This window comes from Drosophila persimilis, unplaced genomic scaffold (assembly GCF_003286085.1).
Source record: "Drosophila persimilis strain 14011-0111.01,24,50 unplaced genomic scaffold, DperRS2 tig00000191-arrow-pilon, whole genome shotgun sequence".
Lineage (NCBI taxonomy): Eukaryota > Metazoa > Arthropoda > Insecta > Diptera > Drosophilidae > Drosophila > Drosophila persimilis.
Genome location: NW_020825298.1, coordinates 9,928,904 through 9,952,714, shown reverse-complemented (window position 1 = coordinate 9,952,714; position 23,811 = coordinate 9,928,904). Strand labels below are relative to the sequence as shown.

The 23,811-nt window shown below is 43.9% G+C and overlaps 1 protein-coding gene across 6 annotated transcripts; it reads right to left on the bottom strand.

Moving 5' to 3' along the window:
• Positions 1-136: 136 nt before the first annotated feature.
• On the bottom strand, positions 137-21,933 carry LOC6589460 (myosin heavy chain, muscle). 6 transcript variants are annotated; one of them, XM_026989008.1, is made up of 19 exons: positions 21,811-21,933; positions 20,811-21,112; positions 20,037-20,180; positions 18,851-19,234; positions 18,709-18,772; positions 18,536-18,634; positions 16,197-16,300; positions 14,655-15,062; positions 13,539-13,709; positions 11,873-12,462; positions 10,612-10,729; positions 8,253-8,516; positions 6,543-6,752; positions 5,422-6,308; positions 4,727-4,805; positions 3,221-4,396; positions 2,245-3,150; positions 1,379-1,448; positions 137-892 (listed from the first exon to the last, which is right to left on the bottom strand). In XM_026989008.1, exons 2-18 carry the CDS (start codon positions 21,012-21,014, stop codon positions 1,398-1,400), a joined length of 5,859 nt encoding a protein of 1,952 aa, XP_026844809.1. In that variant the 5' UTR covers positions 21,015-21,112; positions 21,811-21,933; the 3' UTR covers positions 137-892; positions 1,379-1,397. The 6 variants fall into 6 exon arrangements, with proteins under 6 accessions (XP_026844809.1, XP_026844808.1, XP_026844813.1 ...); XM_026989007.1 differs by lacking the exon at positions 16,197-16,300 and adding an exon at positions 18,216-18,319 and having other exon boundaries at positions 21,811-21,932; XM_026989012.1 differs by lacking the exons at positions 10,612-10,729; positions 16,197-16,300 and adding exons at positions 9,852-9,969; positions 18,216-18,319 and having other exon boundaries at positions 21,811-21,932.
• Between the last annotated feature and the right edge of the window lie 1,878 nt (positions 21,934-23,811).

Genomic DNA, 23,811 nt, shown 5'->3' with positions numbered 1-23,811 from the left:
CTCCTTTCTATAGTCGAATCGATCGAGTGTCGAGGATCATGTGTCTTCTCAAAAGCAGTCCTGCATTTATTCCCTTGACCCTCTCTATTCGCAAACATTTCTCAAGTGAGAAGGAGACAAATTAAAGTCAAACAAATTTTTTAAATTGATTTACATTTATTTTGTTCCTTTTTTGTATACTTTTCATTAAGTGTCGAGTGATGATCTTTTCTCATTATCATTTTATGATAAAAATAAAAAATTAAACATAAACATAAGCGCAGTGTATAGCAATTATGTGTATACGGTCAGTCTGTCTAGTCCGTATAACAAATATTGAGAATAGAATACATATTGAACAATATTCGAACAGCGAGCGACATTTCCTGGCGGACACTCCTGCGGGGCCTTTGACGCTTTGACGGGGCTATCGTTTCAAGATCTTTCTCATGATGATGGTTGGTTGAATGCATTTCGAAAGTTGTATAAAAATATATAAATACAAATACAAATACAGGTCTCGCCAGCAGTGTCCCGGAGCAAATGTCGCGCTTACACAATAGCCTGATATACCCAGTGATGCTACACAATGGACTTATGTCTGTTATCGATCGTAATCGATTGTTCTTTTTCTTTTGATTTTTGTTGATGTTGTTGTTATTGGGTTTTTTGCCTAAGTGCATTTGGTTGTTGTTTGCCTCCCGTCGTTTTCGATATATATTTTGTTATAGTTTTATTATTTTGTTTTTAAATTAAGAAATTAAATTAAAATCATAAACATAATCATTATGAAATATCATTTAAAATAAATTAAAAAATGAAATGGCATTTAGAATTCGTTTTCAGGGTTAAGGTCGAATCTTGGTGGGAAAGCCAATCCGTCGAATTGTGGCCGAACGGACGTCGCACGGGGCTAAAGAAGAGAAGAGAAAACACAAATTAGTTATCAGCTCCATATAAATGGTATTTGTAATCATGCTGGGGTTTCGGGTGGGACAAGTCTCCGAGTTGGACAAACTGATCGGGAAAGAACGAGAACGAACGAATCGCCTGCCAGCACATTATGTAGTGGACCGGCAGTAGAGGAGAGTAATACAACTGTGGTGACGACTGTACGTAAGTGCTCGCCGAGCGAGTGTCATAACGGGGAAATGAACGAAGACGAGTAACGAGTATGAACAAGATAGCGCTTGACGAACGACGACAAAACGTAACGGATGAGACTGAACGAACGAACGAATGAGCGAGAGCACGTCATGAGCTGCGTCGGACTCTAGGGTTGATGTTGTGTGTATATTTTTGGGGGATTGGGAGTTTCGACACAACGAGAACAAGACAAGACGTGAACGAGCGAGAGACTGAACGTGAACGAGAACAAGAACGAACACGTCCCACTTACAAATGTTTCAAGAAAGTTTCTACTGCTCCAGCAGCGCGCCCCATTGGCGGCCACCCTTGGGCGCTGTCGGCTGCAGTACACATGTACAAATACATTTGATATATTGTGTTTTTAATAATATAGTGGAAGAATAGTGTGTGCTTTTCTTTTTAGTTTTTTTTTTGTAAATTTGTATGCAGAATGGTTGTAGAGTATAAGCAAAGTCGATTGATTAAGCTGCTGGTAACTATTTCTTGTTATTTTCTTTTCTTTTTTTGTAGCTTTTTCTTTATTTTCTGTCAAAATGAACGCATTTTTGGTTGGTACGTGATTTTCGATGATCTTTTGATTGATCCTTTGCCTTGTTCTGTGGTTGATTGATTGGGTTCTGGTTCTGGTTGCCTCTAATTACAGTTTTCTCATCTAGCGAATGTCGTATGATGCATCTATATTATTATTTTAGTATTTATTTTATAATAATTCTTATAAGCTATAATTCTCTTTGCATGTTTTTGTTCTCTCATTATCGTAAATGAACCAATATTGGATCGCTATATAGAAATTTTTTTGGTTTTATTTTCTCGTGGTGGTTGTGCCTCAAATTTAAATCTTTTTGTTTTGTTTTGGTCGAGCAGTAACGAAGAAGCAGAGCGTATCGCGCAAAATATGAAAGGGAAGAATATATTTGTATACATTATTTAAACCGATCGAGAGAGCAAAAGAGAGTGATATGGCGGCTATTCAAAGCACAATGGTAGCTCAGTGTACACTGGTCGAGTGAGAGAAATTTCAATGATTTTTGGGGTCAGAGAGTGAAGGGGTAATCGGGTCAGAGGGTCATCGGTTAATGGTCAATGTATAAGTATTATAGGGTTAAGAGAACTTACCGCTGGGCTGGCACCACGACCGACAGAACCGGCACGTCCCTTGGCGCGGAATTTGCTGATGGCCTGCTCGGCCAGATCGGCACGCTCCTCGGCCTCCTCAAGCTCCTGCTGAGCCTTGCGGAATTTGGCCAGGTTGAGGGCGGCGATTTCCTCGGCCTCCTCGATCTGCCTCTTGTATGTCTTGATCTTCTGTTGCAGCTTGTCGACCAGATCCTGCATGCGCTCGTGGTTCTTGCGGTCCTCCTCGGACTGGAAGCTCAGCTCCTTGATGCGGCGCTCGCTCTTACGCAAGTTCTTCTGGGCATCGGCGTGTCTCCTCTGCTCACCGTCCAGCTCGTTCTCGAGCTCGCGGACGCGCTGCTCCAACTTCTGGATGGCCTTCTTGCCGCCCTTAAGGGCATTGGCCTCAGCCTCATCCAGGCGGACCTGCAGTTCCTTGATCTGCTGCTCAAGGGCCTTCCTCAATTTCTCCTGGGTCTGGGCATGATCCTGCTCAGCGCGGAGCTCATCAGCCAGGCGGGCGGCATCAACCATAGCCTTCTTGGCCTTCTCCTCGGAGTTCTTGGCTTCGTTGAGGAGCTCATCCAGGTCGGAGTGCAGGGTCTGCAGCTCAGACTCGAGCTTCCTCTTGGCAGCGGAGATGGAGGCGTTCTGGGCGGAAACCTCGTTCAGCTGTTCGTGGGCATCGGCAAGCTCCTGCTCGGCCTGGCGACGGCCGCGATCGGCCTGCTCCAACAGAGTGCGAGACTCCTCCAGTTCGTTCTGGAGAGCGTTGGCACGACGCTCAGAGATACCCAGCTGTTCACGGGCATCGTCACGGGCGCGCTGCTCCTCCTCAAGGGCGGTCTGGATGTCCTTAAGCTGTTGCTGGTAACGCTTGATGTTCTTCTGGGCCTCGGCGTTAGCCTGGAAAGGAAAGCAAAACAATCGATATGGATGAGTATGGTTTAAGAGCGAAGTTTGGTGTCGAACCCACCTTGTTGGCATGATCCAGAGCAATCTCCAGCTCGTTAATGTCAGCCTCCAGCTTCTTCTTCATGCGCAGGGCCTCAGCCTTGCCCTTGGCCTCAGCCTCGAGGGAGGCTTGCATCGAGTCCAAGGCGCGCTGGTGGTTCTTGCGGGTGTTCTCGAACTCCTCTTCCTTCTCCTGGATGCGGCGATCGATTTCCTGACGGACCTGGGACAGCTCCAGCTGGGCGCGCAGCACCTTGTTCTCCTCCTGCTCGAGAGCGGCCTCAGCCTCCTCCAAAGCGGCCTGGAGTTCGTCCTTCTCGGCTTCGAGACGCTTGCGGGCCTTCTCGATCTCATGGATGTTGCGGCCACCCTCACCGATCTGGTCGAGCAGATCCTTGACCTCATCAGCCAAGTTCTTGTTCTCACGACGCACAGCCTCCAGCTGCTCCTGGCCCTCCTCGTAGGCACCCTTCAGACGGAACAGTTCAGTGGAGTAGTTGCGGCACTCCTTCTGGGAGGCATCGAGCTCAGCGGCCAAATCGTCGACCTTGAGCTTCCACTCGCCGATGATCTTGTCGAAAGCCTTCTGCTTCTTCTCGGCGGCATTGGCAATGGCGTTGGCGCGATCGACCTCCAGCTGGAGATCCTCGACTTCGGTGGACAGACGCTGCTTGGTCTTCTCCAGGCCAATGCACTTCTGGTTAAGGGACTCGATGGTCTCCTCAGCCTCGGCGAGACGGGCCTGCAGCTTGCGCTTGGCCTCCTCCAGCTCCTCAGAGCGGGCAACACCATCGGACTCGTACTTGCTGCGCCAGATCTGGGACTCGGCGTTGGCCTTGCTCAATTGACGTTGCAGATCAGCCTTGCCCTCGGCCTCCTCCTCAACCTGTTCGCGCAGGTTGTCGAGGTCGTGCTCCAGGTTGCGGAACTTGCCCAGAAGGGTGGCACGCTCGCGGGACTCCTCGTCGGCGAGACGCTTGGTATCCTCCAGCTGGGTGGTCAGGGAGATCTTGATCTTGGAGAGCTGAGACACCTGGGACTCGGCTTCCTCCAACTGGCGGAGCAGGTCGGAGTTCTCAATGGACAGCTTCTTCTTGCTGGCATCGAAGTCGTTGAGGGTCCTGTTGGTCTCATCCAATTTGGACTGGACCTCGTTGAGGGTGTGCTGCAGCTGCTTGGCGATCTTCTCCTGGGCAGCCTGTGGGAGTTTAAGAATTGGGGGTTTTTTAGTCTCGGGTTTTGGGTGGGTTTTATCTTTTTGTTTTGAGTGGTGTGCACATTGGTTTTCGTGTAAGGTGGTTTTCTGTACAAGGCTTTTGGGGTTTTAGTACGTCAAGCGGGCTGATTACTTTAGTTTTGGGGGTCGTTTTAGTTGTACTAATATTTTTTTACAGGGGTTCTTCGAGGTCGAGGTCTGGTTTCGTTGACTATACACAAGTTTTCGTGGCAAAAATATAGATATAGAACTTTCAGCATTTAATTTACAGCGGCAATCGATGAGAGCAAAGAAATGAATCAATTTGAATACCTTCTCGTTGGTAATGTGGTCAACACCGGAGCGCAGATCGTTCAACTGGCCGTAGTACTCGTTCTTCTCCTTCTCAGCCCTGGTTTAAACAGATAGATAGAGTAGACACAAATGGTTTTTCACGGGTTAGTTTTTGTTTGTGTGGGATATAAAGATATAAAGAGAGCCGAGGCGAGGCGAGAAGCGAGCGAGCTGCAACTGATCGTAGTCCGAATCCTATTAAGAGACCTTTCTTGTTTTTTTGTTATACAGAAAGAGAGACAGAGAATGGATCACACAGACGTTGTTTTTTGTACGTAGTTGTGTGGAGCTTTGGTTGGAACATGCGTGTTCAGTTTTAAGTTTTCAGTGTTCAGTGGTGGTTCTGTGTGTACTCGTATTCAGATATGTGTGGACCATAAGGCACCCAACCCAGAGGGCTTTGCAGACCTCTGGGGTTGGGTGCTTGTGATCGCGACATATTACCTTATCGCGACCCATCTGATCGCAGGCGGTACGAGTCTGATTCAGCTCGTTGTGGCAAGTCTGGCGATCGTGCTCGGCCCTAGATAGCAATGTGGAAAAAAGAGCAAGAGATCAATTGAAGTTGTGGACTGACTGAATCTCTTTCCCGTTAGCGAGATCTATCTCTATCGCGCGTAGTTGCACCTGAAAAATGCTAGCGAAATTCTACGATAGATATGATCGGTACTTACTTAGCCTTCAGCTTGTTGAGCTGATCGACCTGTTCGGCCATCTCGGCAACGGCATCGTTGTGCTTCTTGCGCAGGTTAGCCAGGGTGGACTCGTGCTGGATGTTGGCTTCCTCAAGATCGCGACGGAGCTTGCTGAGCTCAGCCTCACGTTTCTTGTTGAGCTCAATCTGGGCAGAGGTGGCACCGCCAGCCTCCTCCAGACGCTCGCCCAATTCCTCGAGTTCGCGGGCAAGATCGGCGCGCTGCTTCTCAGCCTTGGCGCGGGCCTGACGTTCGGCCTCGACCTCCTCCTCCAGCTCCTCGATGCGGGCCTGCAGCTCCTTGATCTGGCGCTGGTGCTTGCCAACGACGACCTGCTCATCTTCCAGCTTGGCGGTGATGGAGGACAGTTCCTTGTCCTTGCGCTGGATAGCCTGCTCGAGCTCCTTCTTGTTGCGCTCCAGATCGGCGACAGCCTCCTGGGTGAGCTTGAGGTCTCCCTCAACCTTACGCTTGCCCTTCTCAACATCGCCGCGGACCTTCTTCTCGCGCTCCAGCGAGTCCTCGAGTTCATCGAGGGTCTGCTCGAGCTTGGCCTTAACCTTGTTCAAGTGGTTGATCTTGTCCTCAGCGGACTGCAGCTCCTCACCAGTCTTCTGGTTGGTCTCGCCCTGCATCTTCTTCTCCTTGTTCAACTTGTTGATGAGCTCATCCTGGTGGGCGATCTCGTCGTTCAAGTTGCGGATCTGGTGATCCTTGGTGGCCTTGTCCTGCTCGGCCTTCTGGATGTTCAGCTCCAGATCCTCGATGTCCTTCTTCAGGCCAGAGATTTCCTGGTCGGCCTTCTTCTTCTGCTGGAACAGCTGGTTGCGGGCATCTTCCTCCTGAGTCAGGCGCTCTTGGATGTCCTATATTTTGTGAGCGAGAAAGGAAATGGTATACATATTGATAAGTGATGTGATGGTGAAGGTGATGATTGGCCCAATCCAAATATAGCAATCTGAGCAATTGGCTCGAAATAGCCGAGAGCAAGTTTCACGCTCGATTTGACATGATCAATTTCGTGTTTTCTGCTTTTGGATTGATGCCATCGTTGGAATTGGATTTGGCTTTGGATATGGGTTTTTTTAGGTGGTACTTACGCGCAGCTGGTTCTCGAGGTCGTTCTTCTGGGCTTGCAACTTGGAGTTGCGCTCCTGGTAGTCCTGCAGGGCACCCTTCTCGCCGGACAGGGAGTCCAACAGGGCGGTCTTCTCAGCCAACAACTTGGCGTTGAGCACCTCCAGCTCCTTGCGCACTTTCACTTCAGCGGCGTGCAGTTCCTCAGCCTTCTTGGCCTTCTCCTCCAGACGCTGTAAGTCATTAGAGGCATTGGTGGGGTTAGTAAAGGCAGAGCCACTATCACTGCTAATAGCAGCCGCTGGCTGGACTTGTGGTTCGACTGGCGTAGGTTCTGGGGCAGCAGGAGCAGCAGCAGCAGCTTCGGGATTTTCTGTGGGTGGAGCCGGCTCTGCTGCGGGAGCTGCTGGCTCCTCAGTGGCACTGGGTGTGGTGGCTTCGCTGGATTTTTTCGTTTTTTTGGTTTTCTTTTCATCAGCCATTTCTAGATATTCACTTTAGGCACTCTGCTTATGCTACGAATAGTATGCTTTTTTGCTTGCTTCGTTTCGGGGGTTCGTTTTGTGGTACGCGTTACCGCGACGGCGACTGGTCAAATACAACTGGAATGGCTGCTACGAATGCACTGGGCCACTTGGCTATAAAATTAGCAAACGCCCCATCGCACGCATACCCAGAGTAGAGCAGAGCAGCAGCAGCTGCCACTGTGTGGCATACCATATGTGTGAGTGTAATCGCCTTGGCTATGAAGAGTGAGGAGGCAGCCATCATAATTCAGAAATTGCTAGCCTCTGGGGCCTATCATTTCGCACTTGTGCTGCGGGCCAGCAGGTGTACACCATCTCTACACCCAAGCGAACCCAACCCACTCTCCCATCTGCATATGTATATCTATATATACATATACAATCTTTAGATTTTATACAAATTCAGATCTATGTATGATTCCTGTGTACATAATTACTCATCGCGATCATGATCGGGAACTATACTTGGCGCTAGGCTCTTGGGATTTTTTATTATTTAATTAGCAAGCTAATTGGCAAACTAATTGTGGCTCTTTAAAAAAATTGAGCTATGTGGCAGGGCCGAGAATAGACCCCAGTGCAATTCATAATTCTGTACAAGATATACATAAGATACACAAACAAATATACATATAGTGTGTATGTGGCAGGGTATTTGTTGGATTCCAGCGAAACTTTTCGGGTACTGTTGGGGTAAACAGAAGGAGCTGGGCTGTTGCTGTTGCTCTAAAGTGCCTAGATTATGACAGCATCTATTTTTGGTTATACCAGCGATAGGAATCAGATCGTATCGATCGATATGTTCGGGCAGCTGTGAGTGGGTGGTGGCTGTGTTGAGTGGTCCGGTAGGAGGAATGGGTTGCATGTCCGTGCTGCAGGTATTAAGTCGTGTGTGCTTAATTAAGCACAAGAATTTCGCCTCGTTGTAACAACACAATGTTTATGGCGATTGGCTAAAATAAGATTTAGAGATGGGGATTTGATGGGTGCAGCTGCTGCGGCTCATCCAATTACCCCAGACAATGAGAGAGAGAGAGAGGAAGAAGAACCAAATGGAATGGACATGCCAGGGCTAGTTGTACACACTCGTGATTGTCACTGGCAACTGCTCTTTGGCCAAGTTCAACACAAGCCATCTACAAAGTAGTCGAACCACAGTCGAACAGCTCTGAGGTAGGGAAAATGGAGACATCAGTTTATACTCACGGCAATCTCATCCTCGATACGGCTGACGTTGAGGAGGGGCTTGACCTTCTGCCACAGTTTGTACCATGGCCAGGTACGGAGCTGCAGGTACTTGCGCAGATTGCGCTGGACAACCTTGAGGGCGACGCGCTGTTCCTGGAGCTTCTTGAAGCCCTTGCGGGACAGGTAACCACGAGCCCAGGCCTGCATCCAGGACATGATCTTGCCCAGACGCTCATCACGGAACTCCTCCATCTGACCCAGGACACCGGCGCGGAAGAACACCTAGATATGGCCAAAGGTATTTTGTGTGTGTTTGTGGGGAAGGAAGATAATAGGTTAGTTTCCTGTTGATTCTACCGATCGAAGAGCGCGTGCACTAAGCAGACCCCGAACTGACTTTTCGGACAATCCAGGGTCTTTTTTTTACGTTTATGCTTAAGCGATTCTTCAAAAACACTTTTGGACAGGTTGAACTGGGATAGATAGAGGATGGATGGTTTGAACAACAACACAAGAAATACAGAATACAGGAAAACGACAAGACAAGACAAGAACATGACAAACAACAAATACATTTATACGAGTATATAAAGATCTTAGTAAAGAGATGCATATGGTATGGAGATGTGATTAGTGAACATAGATGCAGATGATGACACAGATGCAGATGTTGACACGGATGCAGTTGGAGACACTCAGAGCTTTAGACTAGGCATATGTGGGACCTCAAGATCAGTACCCTAGACCAAGCCACACTCAGACCCAACACCTGGACAAGAGCTGTGTACTAGCAGCTGACTTGGATTGTCCGGGGTTGGGTCTGGGATAGGATGGAATGGGGATAATTCCAGGAGGTAGAAGCGGTGCAAGTGCACAGGATGTTTGTGTGGGTGTGTGTGTGTGTGTGAGATATATTGTCTGGCATATACCTTTGTGTTACCCAAACGGTATTGATCTTCTGGCAGATCGATAAACTTAATGATAATATCAGCGGCCTTTTTGTCTTTCTCAACGCCCTGCAATTGCTTGGGGCACATGATCTTGTAGCTGTATGGAGTTTTGTAGTTTTAATGTTGTATTATTTTGTTTCAAACGAATTGGTTAATAGTGGTGCATACATACTGACTAAATTTTTGATTTAGAATTGGGATTAGGTTAATTAACTACAGACTAGGAAATAGAAGAGTTACTTCTACCACAAGGATCTAACACCAATCGAATAGGAATTAGGTTTGAATTTGAGTGTAGGTAGGTAGGGTATTGGTATATGTTCTGGTTCCTTTTTTGTGAAGGTTTCAGAACAGAGTGCGGGGGATGGATTGCAGGGGTATTTCCTTGTGTCTTATATACTATTTTCAGGCCACAATCAGAGAGATAGAAAGAAGAGATACTGAGAAGAACATGCGCACAGATCATTCCTGGTTCAGAGGTCGAAGCTTTTTGCTTGGTTTTGTACCTAAACCAGGTTCGAGTCTGTGTGTGTTTATGGGGTGCAATATTGTATGTGTATGTGTGTGTTGTTGAATGCCTGGACATCAGTTTTCAGAGCCATAGACAAAAGTGCATGTTTTTGAAGTAATGTAGTTTTTGGTGTAGAGAATAGTTGGTTGTGCGTGCCTTTGTGTTACCCAGACGGTATTGATCGTCGGCCAACTCGGTCGATTCGATGAGGACCTTCGTGCATTTCTTGGGATCATCCATACCCTTGATACCCTTGGGGTTCAGGATTTGGTAGCTGCATGTTCACGTATAACGTATATGGTGAGGTCAATCAATCAACAATAAATGATGCTACAGTATAGATAGATACTTGATCTAGCTAAGGGTTAGTATGTCTAGCTTACGTCTATGGTTATTTACAGTTGATCTTAAATCGAATAATAATCAAAACTCTTTCAAAAATAGAAAATTCTACAATAAACTTTCGAACCCATGCTGGGGGTTTTGGTACATTTGTGTCTGTGTGTGTGTATCTATGTTTAGGTGTAAGTTGATTATTGAGGGGAGGGATCGTGGGATCATACAAAAGTGCTGAACTTGAAAGTAGCGCCCCTAGCAAAGTTCTGTGACTGTTTTCCTAAAGGACGCCTGAAATCTGTGGGTTTATTTGGTTTGTTTTTGGTTGGTTTTGTAATTTGTGGCTCGCATAGCCTCTCTATGGCCTTTGATATACGAGTGAAGTTCGATTGTATTGTATTGAAAGAGAGATAGAGCAGTTGATGCCTCTCAAGTGTGGGGGAAATAGAATAGATAGAAATATCAAAACTACTTGTTTGTGGGGGATCAGAAAGATAGAAATAGTTGATAGAGAGGTTCGCAAAAATGCAAATTGCAAAATGCATGATCATAATTCGGATAGATCGGAACAAGACTCTGCCTTGGTGTGTCCAATGCGGTACATATCGGGATCCAGTCCAGTGGATTCTAGAAGTATGCTGCCACACTTCTTCGCATCCTCGATGCCAACAATGCCAGCTGGATTTAGAATTTGATAGCTGTAAAACGGATACGGAGAGATCATTTATACAAAATGCACCCAAGCGGTACAGTTGTGTCCACTCTTGTTGTAGTTTTTCTATAGTTTTCTGTTGTGTGTGTGCGTGTGGGTTGTGTAAAGTGTTTTTCGAGGGGGACGGACTGCTCTCTCGTAGAGGTTTCTCGAGCATCCTCCTTCATCCCTTCAAAGATTATTGACTACACAGAAATACAAGTACAGTTGAGCCATCCACTCATAAGTGAAGTGTTTGTAGAATATTTAAAATTTCAAATTCGAAAATGGCCAGATAAAGCGTTTAAATAAAGGGAAACTTATTCGTGCCTTGGTATGACCCAGACGGTACAGGTCTTCGTTCAGATCGGTGGACTCAAGCAGAACCTTGGAGGCTTTCTTGGGATCTTCGAGATCCTTAATGCCGCGGGGGTTCAGAATTTGGTACCTGTCGGAATGTAGAATTTCGGTTCGATTTGAGATGTATGTACATAAAAAACAGATACAGTACAGATACAGATCATCGTGCTACAACGATTACTAGCCACACAGAATGTGAGATATGAAGATACGATACATCTAACATAGGCACAGCACTGGAACTGGAACTGGAGCACTGGAAATTTGGTAACTGAAAACTGGTAACTGGAACGGAACTATTCTGTTACATGGTACATGGTACATACAAAGAGGTAATACAAGTGACGGGGTTGAGAGAGAGATACAATTGGAATGGTAGGACATTCGTTCGGCATGGATATACAAGGACAAATATAGGACAAAAGATAGCAAGTTGTATGCGTGCCTTGGTGTGACCAATGCGATACATATCGGGATCCAGTCCGACGGCTTCCAGACACTTGCCGGCCGCATTCTTGGCCAGCTTTTCGGCTGTCATGATGGCTGGGGCCAGAATCATGTAACTATAGTTGAATAATTTACAAGTTAATAGATAGATTATAGCTAAGAGTAGTCCAAGGTATCATCCCCTACTGTATGTACAGAGTGACTGCTAATAGAGTGTTCGCTAGATTACAGATTATAAAGTAGGTATCTATCATATATGTAACTAATTGAATCTATGTCTAGGTGTAGTAAGAGTAGTAAGTGCTCAAGTGCCTAAGTGTGTAGAGATCCCAGACGAACTTACCGCATCTTGAAGTCGGGGTAGACCATCCTGTTGGGGAAGCCCTTACGGCAAATACGGATACCTTCAAGCACACCGTTACAAGTCAGCTGGTGCATGACCAAGTGAGCATCAACCAGACCAGGCTGCTTCATCTCGTTGGGAATGATGCAACGGACGAAGTGAGGCTGTGTCGAGCGCAGAATTGCCATCAAGCTGTTCAACTGCTCCTTGTAGGCAGACGAGACAGTAGCGAAGCCACCACCCTTCTTGCCACGACCTCCCTTGGCCTGTTCACCGCCGCCCGACTGTCCGGGATGATCGGCGAAGATCTCGATCAGCAGTTTGTTCTGCGACTTCTTGAACTGGTCGACGACAGTGTCGTTGAGGGGATCCTTGTTCTTCTCCAACCAACCGGTGATGTTGTAGGACACACAACCAGCATAATGGCCGATGGCGAAGTGGGCAGCCTGCTGGCCAGGCTTTGGGGGCTTTGGCTTCTGGAATGGAGCGGACTTGCCCAAATGGGTATTGGTCAGCTTCTCCGAGAAGGTCTGATCGGTGGCCTTGGGGAACATAGACTCTTCCTCCAGGATGGACAGGATACCCATAGGCTGTTGGTAGAATAACACAAGATTTTCCATACGTTAGTTTTTCCTGCTCGATTGGAGTAAAGCGGCATTAAAAGATTCTCTAGTAGCAAGCACGCATTACATATTACATATTACATATTAAAAAGTTCAGTTTTTTTGTTGGATACAAGTAGTTTCTAAGCCACAAGACGCTCAACTAGAACTAGAACTAGAACTAGACAGTACTAATTGACTAATCGCAACACTACAATTAGTACATAGAACTTACCCGTCGTTAGTTGTCGTTAGATTGTCGCTAAATGCATATGCATTAAGAGTTGATGCTTGTTTAGCTTTAGCTTTAGGCGATCTTATGACTAGGGGTTAAGTTAATAACAGTTTACATTCGATTAGAGGTGAGATTTTGAGGTGCATCTTATGGCAATCTTATGTATCGTTGGTGCGTGTGGTGGTCAGCTTGGGCTATCTGCTGTGACAAGATAGTTGCGGCCGTGTCTGTACCTTTTCGATCAGATCGATACACATTTGCAGATCCATGCCGAAATCAATGAACGTCCATTCGATGCCCTCGCGTTGGTACTCTTCTTGTTCCAAAACGAACATGTGATGGTTGAAGAATTGTTGCAGTTTTTCGTTAGTGAAATTGATGCATAATTGTTCGAAACCGTTGTACTAGATTGTGGAACGGAACAATATGTAACATAATATATAACTATGGTTAGTTTTGTATGGTTTTCAAATGCAATTCAGTTTCTTTTGTGTTAGTTACTGTTTGGTTGGAGTATTCCCTGGATATTTCTTCGTTGAAACTTTCGTTCGATAGAGATAGATGAGAGTGGGTGCTTGCAATAAACTACGAGTATTTGGAGGTAGAAAACGCTTGTGGGCGCACTTCTCCGCATGACTGTAAAAATGTATGTATAGTAGAACCCACCATCGTGGGATCATCAGTTCTAGATGATTTGCCAGTTTGGGGGTCTATTGAGCATTCTTTAAAAATAAAACTTATACCTCTAGATATCATAAATAGAATACAATATATAGCAAGACGAGCTGTAGGCGGAACATTTTTGATGAATGGAATGGGGGAGACGAACCTTTTCAATCAAATCGATACAGGCCAACAAGTCCATACCGAAATCGATGAAGGCCCAGTCGATGCCTTCCCTCTTGTATTCTTCTTGCTCCAAAACGAACATGTGATGGTTGAAGAATTGTTGCAACTTCTCGTTGGTGAAGTTAATACACAGTTGCTCGAAACCGTTGTACTATAGTATGTTCGTACCGATTTTGAGTTGGATTGGATTGGATTGGAGTGGATTCGTGAGGTGAGTACATATATCTTGCATTTAACAAAGAGTGCTTGGGGGAAGGGGGTAGATGCTGGATACGAAAAGATGCCCTGACATTCGATGCACACTGATTTGCATTTTCCGTTTACCTGTGATCACTCTGGAAGAACCCCCTTATATGGCTGTTGTTGCTGTTTTCACTTGTTTTTTTTTTTTTTTTTGGTTTGGTGCTAGAACATAACATAACATAGCATAGCATAACATAACATTTGAGAGACATACAAGACAAAATAAATAGAGAATTGACAAAGAAAGTTGGTTGCATTGAAGGATTGGATTGGATTGGATTCTTTGTAAGCACCTTTTCAATCAGCTCGATACAGGCCAGCAAGTCCATACCGAAATCGATAAAGTCCCAGTTAATACCCTCCTTCTTGTATTCCTCTTGTTCCATGACGAACATGACATGGTTAAAGAACTGTTGCAACTTCTCGTTGGTGAAGTTAATACACAATTGCTCGAAGCCGTTGTACTACATCGCAAGTTGAAGTGGGAATATTTACAGAACAATTATAGTGATCGTTTGAGAGAACTAGAACTCAATGGTTATGGTGCCATGAAGGTGGTGTAGATTTCTTTTGTTTGATTCTGTGAGTGTGCTTGTGCGAAGAGTGAGTGCACCTAACCCATATTGATTCTGATTCTGATTTGAATGACCTTACCCTCCCTCCTAACTAACTGTTGAGAGACGTGTTAGCAGGTCGGCTGTGAACTCCCTCTACCATAGTCATATATATGAACCAAGGTAGGTGGATTTCACGGCCACAGCTAGCTATGATCTCCCATGGGATCCACCGAGACATCGATGCACCCATGGAATAGCCACAGCCAGCCAAGTCTTTTGATCAGTCCGATACTTACGTCGAAAATTTCAAAACCAGCAATATCCAGCACACCAATGAAATGTTGACGCTTCTGCTTGGTGTCCAGAGTCTCGTTACACTTCTTCACCAGCCACTTGAACAGACGATCGAAGACACCCTTGCACAGAGCTCCGATCGAGTTGCTGACCTGCTGGACGTTACGGCCCTGGGTGACGAACTCGTTACCGACCTTGATGCGGGGCTTGAGCAAGTTCTTGTACAGCTCAGCGGGGTCGCAGCCGAACAGCTTCGACACACGGCCACCCTCCTCCTCACCGTCCTGCTCAGCCTGCTCCTCGCGACCACGTTGCTTGAACTTCATGCCACCCATATGCATGACAGCGGCGGTGATCTTGTAGACATCCTCCTTCTCCTGCTTGGTGAAGCCCAGGATATCGAAAGCTTGCTGTATTTCGAAGATTTTGGAGGAAATAAAATGTGAGACTTTAGTACGGGAAACATTCGTATCCACCAGTTTTCGTTAATGGCATCTTTGTAGCATTATTTTGTTGGTTTTTCATTTTGTTTTTTAGAGCTTTTTTTGTGGTTGAGTGTAGCTTATGTTTAGAATATCATGCAAACATGCTTTCAACAGATCAGATCACTAAAAATTACCAAAGGTGGCATAGATCAAATAGCGCCGGTGTTAGTAAGACCTACGGGTGCTACTATACATAGATAGGTTTACCAGGTGGCTTAAGTATTCCGGAATCGTTGGGAAACTCGTGGATTGCCAGGTGAAGTTTATCGCTTAAACTTATACACTAACAAGACACATGAAGAAATCTGTGGGTTTCAATTGGGGGGTTCACGTGCTGAGTTCTTAACCTATTCGAGCATAGACGGCTATCCAGTCTCTCTGGGGCCGAGTCACACAAGGAAAGTTTTAGATACAAATGGTTCCAAGTGGGATTCGTATGCTACGCTTACGTAAAGTAAGTTTCTGATACAAATCTAGAGCTATACACACACTCAGTAATATCTATATATGTATCTATAAACTATATAAGGGTATATCTTAGGATAACATGATGCATTTACATTCCAGGCAAAAAAGTAAACAGAATTCAGTTCAGTCCAAAATATGTTGAGGACAACTAGAATCAATGTTGGTGTTGTCGGGGCATTCGTATTAAGTACAAGATATATATCGATCTGGTAACGATCCTCAGGGATGCTTTTTCTGGGGCATTCAATCGAATCTTACTCTATATTGAGCATTCCAATTAGAGACCAACAAGGTCTCAGGAAACTTATATGAAACTTGGGTAACGACAAAAAAAAAAAAAAGAAAACTTGGTAAGAAAAGAAATCACATAAACACACAAAGGTTTTTGTTGTTGGTGTGCGGTGGGTAGTGTAGTAGCTCATCGGTTTCGATAGGGTTTGTTCCTTTTTGTCGTTCAGACAGTACCGATATCATATGCATTCATAGATCATAGGTGGGTTTTTTGTGGGTGTGTGTGTTTGTGGTTTTGTGTTCAGTGTTCAGTGTTCAGTGTTTTCGTGTGTAGATCAGATCTGTTTGACGACCACTTACATCTGCCAACTGGAACTCCTCACCGTCATCGATACTGGGTACAGTAACTTTACCCTGGGATACGTTGAAGTAGTCGTAAATGTTATCAGAGAGGAAGCACATGTCTACATTTGCAATAGTCGGAGAGAAGGTTTTCTTTGTTTTAGCGAGAAGAACAAAACTTATGCTCTAAGTCTGGTATATGTACGGTGTACGGGCACGGGTACGGATGGTATATTTATACAGGTTTCTCAACTCATCTTTTTCTGTGTTTTCTGTGTGGGTGTGTGTGTGTTTTCTGATTTTGTGTAACTGTGCAATAGGTTCGGTTCAGATAAACCTTGTGCAATCTTTCCCAGCCAGGAGCGGGCATCTCATCTCAATCTCATGGCAATTTCAGTACTACCCGGTGTCAAGTGAATAAACAATTTTTGGTGTTAACTAAGGCACTGTACAGAGATCCTTCCTGCTCCCAGCTGGGACTTGGAGTTGGGGCTAGAGTGGCGGCTGTAGTGTATGGTACAGGCGGTACAGGAATTTTTTTTGGATGGAGGTGCAAACTACGTTTGGTAAGATAGATAGATAGATAGATAGAACAGGATAGATAGAGACAGTGGTGGGTAGAGAGCGCAATAACTCAAGATAATTCCGGAATAACACTTGAAAGTTAACCATATATACAAGATATCATAGCCATCACTGCAGAGTGAGAGAAATCGATCAGAACGTGTTTGGATCAATGGTCAAACAACTTCAATGGTGTACATAAAATTGCAAATTGTAGAATAATTGTATAATTGATAGAGAAGAGAGATCTTTTTACAAAAGTTCCATTGGATTTGTGGGTTCGATACTTGGAGGGGAGTCGAGACACGGACCTGCACCATAACTTACGTCAGTTAACTCAAATTCTTCACCATCGTTGACACCGGGTATCCGAGTTTTGCCCTGGCATATGCCGGGATAATCACCAATATGTTGGGTAAGAAATACCATTTCTAGTCACGCGATGTTAGACAAAGATACTCCATAAATATTTTTTGTGTTTGAGATTGTGTGTGTGCGTGTGTCGGGGGGATCCGATCCTACCTAAACCTACCTAAATTTCTACTTTCCAAGAATATTCTTTTGGATTTTAGTTCATTAGGTTTTAGATTATTAGGATTTAGTTGGGCGTTGGCTGGCTTTAGCTATTGATTTGATAAGCATTATGAATTTTGGATAGGACATTGACTGATTTTGTTTTGTACGGACACAACATTGATGACACTACAATAGAGAGAAGTTTTGTGAATATTCCAGAGAATAGTTCTGGTTAGAGAGAGGTTCTGGTTATGAGGATTATGGATGGTAGTAGGAGTAGTGTATGCATATAAGAAACCATGTCCTGTATGGTCTTACATCCACGGCGAGCCATTCCTCGCTATCGTTGACGCTCGGTATGGTCGTTTTGCCTTGCGAAACAATGCGATAGTCGTAAATGTTGTTCGATAGCAGGCAGTATTCTTTATAATATTACATATATACGATATATGTGTATATCCGAACAACATTATACGATAGTTATGAAGTTTGGGTGTTTTGTGTGTTGTGGGGATACATAAGTATGGAAAAGGTAGAGAAATACATATTTAATAATGTTTTCTTTTGACAGATGGATATTAATCGGGTATGTGGGTATGTGTTAAAGTATTCGGTGGAAATGGACGACAGGGGGGACTCAGGATGGATGGTTGGAACTGGGTGGGATGGGAGCGCTACTCTATGTAAGCCTTCTACATATTCCAATAATCCGTAGCTCTGGATGGTGTTTGGAGTGTATTCAGCTACAGCTAAGCAGCAGAAAGAGTGTGGCCTAAGATTGTTTTCAACAATATATACGATACGATATAGCAATACGCGCGCAAAAAAAAAAAATAGTTAACCAACTACAATAGATAATAGATAAATAATTGCTCAAATATGGATTAATAATATATCTAGGTTTAGGCCAACAATATAAGTAACAAAATTTAGAATCAAATATTGAGGGGCAATTACATCTGTGAGATTGAACTCCTCAGAATCATCGATACTGGCTACAGTGACCTTGCCCTGGGAGACAATGTGGTAATCGTAGATGTTTTCGCTCAACAGACAAATGTCTAGACAGATACGTTTTAGGAGATACAGATGGATGGTATATAGAAAGTAGATCAATTATTCAGTTTTCGGTATGTTTTTGTGTGTGTTTGTGTTCGTGTGTGTAGAACCTAAACAACAACTAAAACAGATATATATATAGAGGATCGATTGATGATTGTATGGATGGATAATGGTTGAATGGTTGGATGGTCTGATGAATGTTGATCGTTTTATACCTTTAACACCGGCAACGGAGCCAGACATGATCTGGTAGAAGATATGGTAGGAGCGCTCCAGGGACTGCTGGGAGATGACACGGGCCTTCTCCAGCAGATCTGTAATATGACAATAAATCGAGCATGAATATCAAGTATGGTTGTAAAGTCTTTTGGGTATAACGATAACTTACAGGTCTCAATATCAGCACCAGCCAGCTTGCCAGTGGGGCCGAAATGGATACGGATGAATTTACCCTAGGACACAAGGAAGAGGAGTACATCTTAATATTCTGTTGCATAATGATTGGATTGGATGGGCTCTAAGGTACTTACGAAACGAGAGGAGTTATCGTTACGCACGGTCTTGGCGTTACCGAAAGCTTCAAGCACAGGATTGGTCTGCACAACCTGATCTTCCAGGGATCCCTTCTTCTTTGCATCGGGATCCTCCTTCTTGGTGGAAGCGCCAACAGTGGCGAAGTACGCAATGACCTTCTTCGTGTTCTCAGTCTTACCAGCACCAGACTCACCGGTGATCAACATAGATTGATTCACGTGGTTGGTCAACATGTCGACGTAGGCACCGTCAGAGATGGCGAAAATATGGGGTGGCACCTCATTACGGCGCTTGCCACGGTACATCTTAGCGCAACGGTTGGTATACACGGGGTAGCGCTTGTAAGGATTGATGGCAACGCAGAAAAGACCGGAGTAGGTCTGTTTCACGCATCAAGAGGGTGGATAGAGATGGATAGAATATTGTGATTAATATGCTTGTTTATCTACCATGATTTTTCTTTTGTTAGTTTTGAATCAGGAAAATTACAGGTGGCTTCGGGCTTTGAATCATTATCTTTTTGAAGAGCCCTCAACCATAGATAGAAAGAGTTAAATTCTTACAGAAAAGGGTTGTGTTTTAGTAACAGTTTGTTTGTCTTTTGGTCTACCAGTTTTTTGGTGTTTTTGGTGTTTTTATTATAAATAACAACTAACTACGATGGTGTTTTGGATACTTGTTTAAAGTTTTCATTTTTTGGTTGGTTTGGTGTTTGGTGTTTGGTGGGAAATGATTGATGATCTTGTAGTGGATTTTCAGCTTCCGCTTCCGGTGTGTATTGGGTGTGTGGATGTAGAACCGTTTTTGTCTCCAGTGTGTGGTTCATCTGACTGGACGGCCAACTTTCGGTTTAGTAGAAGCCTCGTTAGTGCAAACATCACAGGGATGGGGATTTTAGCTGGAGTTATGCTTTTGGATACATAAGTGGGGGCTTTCTGGGATGATATTTATGGTTCTTGTGTTGATCATGAGGTACATACATGTTAGCATTCTACTTTTTTTTGCATTAGATATCATCAAGCTTTGTTTTGGGTTTTTCTTTGTCAAATACGAGTAGAACATCAACAGAATTTCGATAGGATTGAAGGGTTGAGGTGAGTTTTTTGATAAGCGTTGGGGTTAGGTAACATGGAACTCTTTCTTTAAAGACGATATTGCCATACCGGTACGGCAATTACTTACATAGATGAGCTTGTGGTAGTATCTCTGTCTCAAGTTATGGAGCACAGAGGCATCGTTAAGGTATGTCAAGTTGGACATATCCTCGGCTTTTTCGTATTTTGGAGGGTTCACCTGCTGCAGCTGATCTTTCTTGAAGTCTCGGGACTGTTATCATTTCGATTGTCCGTTCAGTTCGGTTCAGTTCGGTTTTGTTTGGTTCGATTCCCGCCCAATTGTTAGGTTGATTTTTTTGTACAATTTTTGTTGGTTAGGCGTTAGGTTAGCGGTTCGTTTTTGGTTGAGAGAAGAGACCGAAAAGAAGAGGAAACCCATACATTAGTGAGTCTCTGGCAGTGGGGAACTTACGTAGATGAGCTTAGCATAGTAACGCTGGCGCAAATTGTGCAACACGCAGGGTGTGTTCAGCACGGTCATATCGGCCATGTCTTCAAGTTTTTCGAATTTCGGTGGATTGACTTTCTCCACCTTCTCGGATTTGAAATCTTTTACCTATTCATGTGTGTGTGTGTGTGAAGTAAAGATATAGTTTCTTTCTGTTTGCATGGTAAAACATCATTCTTAGGGCTCATTCTACAGGGAACTCTCGAAGACCTTGCTGTTGCCACACATTTGCAAAATCTATTTTGTAGTACCAAAAAAGGTCTTGGAAAGGGGTAACTTCCAGCAATTTCTTTCGAGACAACCCCCTAATTAGGAGCTCTAAGAACCAATCTTCCATCTTCAGTTGATTTCGTGTAATAATGGTGATGTTTTTTTTGGATATGATTTCATTACCTCTCCTCCAGGCAAGCCGACGGAGACGATATCGCCCTTGGTGGCCTTGATCTCACCAAGGAGATAGCCCTCCTTCTCGTCGGGCACCCAGCAACTCTTCTTCGAGTCATAGGGTTTCGATTGATCGATACGTCTCTGCTCCAGAGACACAAACAGGTATGGAGTGGGATCTTCATCCTCCTGGCTTGCGGCTGGCTTCGGCATCTTGATTAAATTTCGCTTTTAAACTTAAAAACTCGAGAAATAAAATTGGGACTTTTCAAAATTCTATGTGTCAATCGCGTCGTAAGCCCAAAACTTCCCTGTAAAACACACACAAAATAAAGAAAAAATTTAACATTATTATCATATGGTTTAAAGATGGCAAAGTATTTTTGGATATTTTTCGAAAACTGATTTTTTTTGGTTTTTATGCTTTTGACCCATTTTGGCAGCGGCGGTGGCAGAGTCGGCGGCAACAGCAGACACAGATGTATTATAAATTGCTTGTGTGTGTGTGCGTGTGTGTGTATGGGTACGCGGGTGAGTTTTCGAAATTCTATTTTTCTTTCCAAATATGAGCATGTTTTCCCGTTTCGTAGTTTCGAAATTCCCGTTACCGTAACCGGATATTGAAGTAGCGCCTTGGATTCATTTCGTTTCGCACCTCAAAGTTAATTAGGCCTTGTTTTGTTGTTGCTATAAACACAGACAACAAGTGAATTGTGTGGGTTGTCGCCTAAATATAGATCACTGATCCGATACATGCATACCATACATACGCATGTATATATGTATGCATGTGTGTATATGTATAAGCGATGGTGTGGTGCCTATGTGGGGCGTTGGTATTTGTTACGTAATTTCGATTTTCAATCAAATTTTCCCGTATTTCCTGCAAAATGTTCCTCCTTCCTATATGGAAGTAATTCTTTTGATTACATAACCCGAACCGGTAGATGAACCATTTTCATTTTGATTTTTTATTCAATGTAAATTTCTTTCACTGGATAACACTCACTCTTTCAAGAAATTACCGTTTCAGATTTTGGATTCAGAATCCAGAAAATTCGACACGCGAGTTCGGGTTTAATCGAGCTGCTACTGCTGTATGACTGGGCTGTATCGCGATATGAAGGCGTGTTCTAAGACAACCGAGTTGCAAGATCGCAATGATCAATTTTAGCACGCCTGGTATACCGCTTGGCGATATATGCGATATTTTCGACAATCCACACAATCGACAATCGACGATCCAATGCGATTCAATTCGATTCGACGCGACGCGAACTTTCAACGAATGCGTTATTTTTAAAATTCTCGAAATTATTTCGAAACTACATATGTACGTATATAGGTAGCCAACCCATACACACTTATATATGTTATATATGTATTGGGATTGGGTAGATTTGAGGAGCTTTTCGGCCTGCTACCGCATGGCATACATCTATACATATGTATATATGTATATATATACCGTATCTATATGCGATCTCTTTCTAATGTCTTTGGTTATTTTTAAAACATATTCGAAATATTTTCGCCCATGTATATGAGTCTGCAACGAATTCGAATTCTATTTGTACTCGTATTTTCATTTGATGGTATGCCACGCATATCTCTCTGGCACACAGGTATTTGTGTATGAAATCATCTAGCCAGTAATTCGAATTCGCTATTACAGCATTTCGAACCACAATTCAATTTCTTGATGAAGTAACAGATCTCTGTTTCTTTCTTAACGTTTTCGAGAGCAGAAAATCTTTATATTTGATTGATGTATGAGTAATTTTGAAATTTTCGAATGGAAGAACAAGATTAGCAGCAGATCATATGTACATATGTACATATATGACATATGATATGATGGGGTCCTGACAATAAGTCCTGATAGAGGTTTAAATTTAATTCTTTTGATTAGGGATCATTAGAAAAATCTATAATTTTATGATCATTCCTTTTCTAAACTTCTTATAACCTTGATAAGTCACTTTTCTTTCAGTCCTATAACTGATAAACGACATTTGTGAGGTTTGGTTGATCTGTTACACAAGATAATGATGATCGATCCGGTTACCTATCATCATAAAATCATAATTTACTATCAGAAAATGTTAGGTTAAGTAACTGAAGGAAATCTTTTGGTAGGGCCGTTAATTATAATCCAGTTGATTTGATAATCCGATGTATTCCGGGTCACTGTTCGTATTGTCACCGTTTTCATGGTTAGTTTTTCAAGCTTTTCGTAGATCCTTTTGGCAGGACAACGCACATACACACACGTACACTTTTCTTTCCTTTTTTGTATGGAAATTTATGGTAATAATTTTTTTAGGTTTATTCTTTTTGACTTTTTGACAAAAAGGTCAAATTGTTGCTGTCTCTTATACACTCTACTGCTGCCGCTGCTGCTGCTGCTGATTACTGCCACTGCTGCTGTCTGCTGCTCTTTTGCTGCCGCTGCTGCGGATGCTGGGTAATATCCAATAAATCAGAAATCGCACATTCAAAGGTGTTGCACTTACGCGCTCGAAAGCCGTTCTGAACCGTGCAACCGGTAAACTTGCCTTTTATACGGGGCAATTTGATACCCATGCTTCCCCTATGCCGGCCCGATTCAATTAAAGCTTTCCACCCAGTGCGTGTGTGTGTGCGTGTCTGTTTCGCTTTTTCTTGCTCCCTTTTTCGGTCTAGTCTAGCATTGGATGGGGCCGTAGCTTGTTCTCCCAGCAAGTGGGCATCGCCTTGCGACAGTGTGTGTGTGAGTGGAGCATATGATGCAATCGCAGGCAGGACCGCTGTGAGAGCCGAAAGCTTACCGTTGTACGGTTGTGTGAGCATCGGAAGCTCTCCTAGGACAGCTATCTCGCTTTCTCTACCACACTCTCTCAGGGGCTGAATCAAATTCATTTCAATGACAAGAAGAAATCCTTCACTCTCAATCTCTTGGTCTCTCTCTCTATTTTCTTTATCTTTTGGTGTGGAAAAGCTTTAATTTTTACTTGTTTCACATATCATT

Coding starts and splice junctions, on each gene's coding strand:
- LOC6589460 (XM_026989008.1), bottom strand. CDS start 21,014: ATGCCGAAGCCAGCCGCAAGCCAGGAGGATGAAGATCCCACTCCATAC. Junction 15,063..16,196: donor AGGAGTTCCAGTTGGCAGAT/GTAAGTGGTCGT, acceptor TTCGAAATACAG/CAAGCTTTCGATATCCTGGG. Junction 4,806..5,421: donor CTCAACAAGCTGAAGGCTAA/GTAAGTACCGAT, acceptor TGTTTAAACCAG/GGCTGAGAAGGAGAAGAACG.